General features: G+C 46.6%; 1 protein-coding gene across 6 annotated transcripts in view; it reads left to right on the top strand.

Annotated features, from left to right (window-relative positions):
* Positions 1 to 6000, top strand: part of atp8a2 (ATPase phospholipid transporting 8A2) — a 64114-nt gene that overhangs the window by 55189 nt on the left and 2925 nt on the right. For all 6 annotated transcript variants that reach the window (XM_054751183.2, XM_054751181.2, XM_070553368.1 and 3 more), the window contains 3 exons: positions 79 to 186; positions 2751 to 2839; positions 3026 to 3130. In XM_054751183.2, coding sequence (XP_054607158.2) covers positions 79 to 186; positions 2751 to 2839; positions 3026 to 3130 — 302 coding nt within the window. The remainder of the gene's footprint in view (positions 1 to 78; positions 187 to 2750; positions 2840 to 3025; positions 3131 to 6000) is intronic.

Raw genomic sequence — 6000 nt, 5'->3', positions numbered from 1 at the left:
GGGGGGGGGGGGTTGGTAGGCTGTATCCGGATGAGCTGGGTGTCTATTATTTGACCTGGTGTCTCTCTTCTGTTGTAGTTTTCCCACCTGGCTGTTTGGGGGAGCATGGCGCTCTGGATGGTCTTCTTTGCCGTCTACTCCTACATCTGGCCCACCATCCCCATTGCCCCCGACATGCGGGGCCAGGCAAGTTGCTTCCTCTATACTCATCGTTCATCTCCAGAACAGCAACTGATTGGAGCCGATGTGTTAGACCCTCCCTCCTAATGTCTTTTGTTTTTCCGTGGTGTCATAAGTGTTGGTGGCGTCCGCGAGGCTCTCCTCTTGGGTGTTCTATGGTGGTGGGGGACGAGGGCCCTTCTCAGCAGGCGGCCCTGCACCTGCTGCATGTCACCCAAACCCCCACGGTCTTTTACTGCCCTCTGTGGAGGTGTTGCCTCGAGGGTGGGCTGCCTGAGGAGAGTATTTGTAAGATCTCTTAATTGCGAGCGTTTGGGGCCAAAGCTTGGGGAGAGGGATGGGGTGCCCCATCGAGTGGGTAAGAGAAGGACTCAAGCTGTCTCACTCCACCTCCCCCTCCACCCCCCTTTAGCCCATTATTTCAATTTGTGTCAGAAATCAGGAATGCGGTCAAATATCTCTGCAGCTGCCCTCCAACCCTCTGTTATCCCCCCCCCCCCTGAACTACCCTGTTGCCTCTCTTATGTCCACCACCCCCTGCTATCTATACGTCCATCTGTTCATCAGTGGACACAAGATGGAAAATTCTTCTCAAATGAGCCGTCTTAGAGGAGAAGCACTCCCTGCCATGGTCCTTTTGTCACCACATGACTCACCACGTTTCCAGTGCTACAAGCATGAACCGTATGACTCCATATGTGGGTGTTTTATCACAGTGAATTTTGCTGAATTTATCGGACTTATTCTCTTCTGGGAAATTAAACCCTCTTCCCAGGAAGCACATGTCTCTGCAGCATCAGCTGGAAATATCCTAAAGACATTTTGAAGGGAGTTGCTGACAAAAATTTAACATTAAAATGGTCCATACATCCATTTTTGTCCGTTTATGTAGGGTCGGGTCACGGGGGCGGCAGCCTAAACAGAAAGACCCAGACTTCCCTCTTCCCAGCCTCTTGGGCCAGCTCCTTCAAGGGAATCCTAAGGCGTTCCCTGGCCAGCCGAGAAACATAGTCCCCCCAGCGTGTCCTGGGTCTTCCTTTAGGTCTCCTCCCTGTTGGACGTGCCCGGAAAACCTCACCAGGGAGACGTCCAGGAGGCATCCTAACCAGATGTCCAAGCCACCTCAACTGGCTCCTCTCGATGTGGGAGAGCAGCAGATCTGCTCAGAGCCCCTCCCAGATGACTGAGCTTCTCAACTCATCTCTAAGGCAGAGCCCAGACACCCTGCGGAGAAAACTCATTTTGGCCGCTTGTATCCGCGATCTCGTTCTTCGGCCACTGCTCAAAGCTCGTGACCATAGGTGAGGGTAGGAGCGTAGATCAGCCGGTAAATCAGGAGCTTCACCTTCCAGCCCAGCTCTCTCTTCACCACGACAGACCGGTACAACACCTATCAATCTCGCTCTCCATCTTTCCCTCACTCGTGAACATGATCCCGAGATACTTGAACCTCTTCACTTGAGGCAGGACCTTGTCCATGACCGGAGAAGTTATTCCCCCCATGAAAATGGTCTTAAATTGGAATACAGAATTTAAAAAAATAAAAAAACAGGACAATATTAATATGTATTAGTACCCCTAAAGCAGCTATCTGGAATTTTCTGTCCTTCAGGAATTATTAATGATTTTAGACATCTGTAAAAGTGATAGTCTTACTCCTTTCTGTGGTTTAATGTAGACAATTTGTTGTTTTTCTCCTCGTCCCGTAGAACCCCATGGAATCTGAATTGAGCACTGCTCAGCATTAGCCAATAGTGTTAGACATCTGCTTACGTACAGATGTCAATCACAGAGTGTGTGAGCGCTTGCAGAAGTAATAAGACTGATGCAGAGGTGGCGACATTTCTTATGGAAAAGTAAGAATGTGTATTTTAGCCCTGCTGGCCGGCTAGAGGTGAGAGGTGTTGCTTCCTGCCGTAATCACGGAAGTAGTTAGAACGGCTTAAGGTGCAATACATTTTTCCACCTCTAGATGGTGCCTTCTGAGAAAAAATTCCAGATCGCTGTTCTAATAAAATATTTGATTCTAAAACATTCATACTTGAGATAAGTTTAGGTATGTGAAAGTCCACAGAGCCCTTGCAGAAATTGTGAAACTTGAGGAGGACAAAACACGGGATCGACGGCAGCAGCAGGTAAGGACAAGCAGCAGACTCAACAGCCACTGACGATGAAAGAAGGCTGTGAAAGAGGCAGAGTGACGGGAATCTCAGGAGAAAGATGTGTGGGAGGAAGAGACAGACGGATCAACCGAGACAGAGGTTGGATGCATGATTAATCTCAGGAGACGGGCCGAGTGCAGGGTCAAAGGTCAACGAGGCGCGGGAGGATCTCTGGTTACTCCCTGACGTTTTTATCATGCAGCTTTATGGAAACACTGTGTTTGAGCCACAGGGAGACGGTGTTAAAGACATGTTGTGATGTAAAAACAAGCTGTGAAATATGTTTGGAAGACCGAAGGGCTCTGCTGCAGCTCGAGTCGCTAGCAGCGTGTGCTCAGTGCTGAGAAAAATGACTGGATTTGAATTAATATGCGAGTGAAAACAGACGCCTGTGTGTTGTCATTGCAGGCTGACAGGGTGATGCAGTGCTGGCACTTCTGGTTGGGTCTGGTTCTGGTGCCCACCGCGTGTTTACTCAAAGATTTCGCTTGGACGGCGTAAGTAGAGCACACTTGATATAAATACATTCAAAGCCAATACGGAGACTGTTTAACTTAAGCCGAGCATTTACATAACTCATTTTGAGTCTATGTCAACACTTATACACTTTATATTATGAGCTGCATGTGTGAAGCACTCAGACTTTCCGTCACGGCTCTGATGAGCTTGTTTCTGCTCTGCAGCACACGCCGCTCCGTCAGGAAGTCTCTGCTGGAGGAGGTGCAGGAGCTGGAGGCGCGGGCCGTTGACCCGGGAGCTACCGTGCTCAGGGACTCCAGCGGTCGCAGGTGCAGTGTTAAAAGGGAAAAATCTGTTTGTATTAATTTTCACAAACATCATCAGTGATTGGATTTTTCTCTTTTTGTTGCAAAGCAAGGCCGCTTTATTTCTATCGCACATTTCATACACAGAGGCAATTCAGTGTGCTTTCCATTAGTAAGAATGGCACGATTATTACAGTAATGTGACAGCACAATTAAAATACACAAATTAGTTTCACATTAAGGAATAAAAAAAAGACAGATTTAAAGGGTGAGAAGTTACAGTGCAGAAGGTGCAGCATAAGAAACTGTCATTCAAAGGCTGAGGAATACTTGAAGGTTTTCAATTTTGATGTAAAAGTTTCTAGAGTTCGGACTCATTTGAGGTCATAAGGAAGCTGATTCCATCTGTGTGCAGCATGGTAGCTAAAGGCATGGTTCTGACCCGGGGTATACCAGCTGGCTGCTTCCTAAGGATCTCAGAGCCCTGCTGGGCATACATACCAGATGGATAGCCAACATGTATTCTGTCCCCATGCCACTGAGTGATTTATAAACTAGTAGAAGCACTTTGAAATAGATTCTGTAGTTTACTGCTAACCAGTGTAGAGATTTAAGAACAGGAGTGATGTGCTCGGTTCCCTTGGTTCTCACAGCATGCCCTATAGGTTATAAATTGTAAGTCACTTTGGATAAAAGCGTCTGCCAAATAAATAAACATGAAATGTTTATGTTTATGTATTTAGCAGACACTTTTGTCCAAAGCGACTTACAAGTGATAATCTGCATGTTGCCCTTGAGGCTAATGGGCTCGACACACGGGAGGCGACATCGCCTCTCCTCCATTCATTTTCAATGAGACATGCGCGACAAAGCGATAATCGCGGGTCTCCCTCCTACTAAGCGAAACGCGTTAAACGTGCTTGTGAAATTTTGCGCTCGTGCACGTGTCGTGCACAGGCGATCCAGCGACGCGATCCCAGAAAGTTGAAACATTTTCACCTTTTCATCGCTGTCTCTCAAACGAGGACCAATCAACAGAGGTTTCATTCACTGACCAATGAGTGGACAGGAAGCTCCGTGCATCTCCGAGCAAACATGGAGGAGAAGTTGATTATTATTATGTTTTATAAAGTAAAATCAGAAGTAAGATTTCACATAACTCTAGCAGCACCTTGTGAAACATCATATCTACCGCTTTATTAACTCTGAACCGCTTAAATAACCTTAATTCCCTCCAACCTGACACAGCCAAGCAAAACAACGGAAGTTTCGATTTCGCCATGGAACAGAACGCGTAGACGGCTTTGCCGCGGATCGCCTCCTGTGTGTCAGGTAATAAAAGCGACAGCGACAAATTTCGCTGATCGCGGTCGTTTGTCGCCTCCCGTGTGTCGAGCCCATAACAGCAACAATAACAACAACTTGACATCAATCATGGAGAAATAAACATTCTTATGAAGACTCTAGCAGCAGCATTTCATTGCTCTTTTATTTTTATTTTTACTTATTTCCGTGCTGAATCTGATTTATAATTTAAGAATTTTTTAAAATTGTTAGAATTTTATAGGTGTTTTAATTGAAATTTAAAGTCTGTTTTTTCTGACTTTATTGAATATTCGAGTATATTAAGAAAAAAATCCATTCACTTCAGATTATTTCTATAGCGCCAATTCACAACAAAAGTCGTCCCAAAGGCACTTCACAAGGTAAACTGAACCTACTTAGTAGTGCTGTGAGTTCAGTTCATTATGCTAATTAGCTCAAGTTTCCTACCGTATTTTCTGGACTATAAGTCGCTCCGGAGTACAAGTCGCACCAGCCATAAAATGTATAATAAAGATGAAGAAAAACTCATATATAAGTCGCATTTTGGGGGGAAATTAAATAATTTTTCTTACAAAATCTAAAACCAAGCGTTTCACACTGCAAGACAAGTACCGGTAACTAACAGAATAAACAACCAGCTGCTGCATCAGCAGTATGCACAGCAGCACGCCACGGTTTCCAGCAGAGAATGGCGGTGTTTCAAACCCTCCCAGCGGGCGGGGAGAGCTCATTCCTGGGCCGGAGCCGGCCCGCAGCAGCGCGATATAGCCTGCATACTTTGGTATGTAAGTCGCAGGATCAGCCAGACTATGAAAAAAACGTGCTACTTATAGTCCAGAAAATACGGTACATAAGGAACCTAGCAGATTGCATCAAGTCACTGACTTGTGTCAGAAACTTTACCCCATACTAATGGGCCATTCCCATCTGTACCGGGTCGGCCCGGGCCGGGTAGCGTAGGTTGTTTACACATCTGGGTGGCCTGGTATTTTTCCGGGCCAACCAAGGCTCATTCTCAGCCCTCTTCTTGAGGGGGTCTGCTTCAGGCCGACCAGGGCCAACACACCCACTGCTGACAGCAAATTCACACCTTCCATTAGAGCAAGCCTCTGATTGGTGGGTAGAATCAGCCCACATGGGCTTAAGACAAGGATGTGTGGAATCAACCGGGCCAGGCTGGGGCCGACTGGGGCTACCCGGCCCGGGCCGTCCCGGTACAGATGGGAATGGCCCATTAGCAAGCATGTAGCACAGGATGTGTGTCAGAAAGTGTAACCAGTAATGCCTTCTTTGTATTTACGTTTATTTACATATAAAACTGAACCGTCTGTGTCCCGTGTGGCGCCGTACGCAGAGCTGAAGCCAAGGCAGAGGTCCCGTAGACCCAGAACCGCTCCACAGAGGTAGTTTCTGGGTTTGCACTGTCCCTCTGCGTGACCCGTAGCCCAAATTCAAACTACCTCTGAGTGAAATCTGCATGGTTTTAATGAACTGGCTTCACATTTCTTTCTGTTTCTCTCTCTTGGTTGAAAATCACAACATTTTATTCCATATTGTCCTAAATGTTG

This window comes from Nothobranchius furzeri, chromosome 7 (genome assembly GCF_043380555.1).
Source record: "Nothobranchius furzeri strain GRZ-AD chromosome 7, NfurGRZ-RIMD1, whole genome shotgun sequence".
NCBI lineage: Eukaryota > Metazoa > Chordata > Actinopteri > Cyprinodontiformes > Nothobranchiidae > Nothobranchius > Nothobranchius furzeri.
The sequence above is the reverse complement of the archived record's forward strand: the minus strand, read 5'-3'. Positions and strand labels throughout refer to the sequence as shown.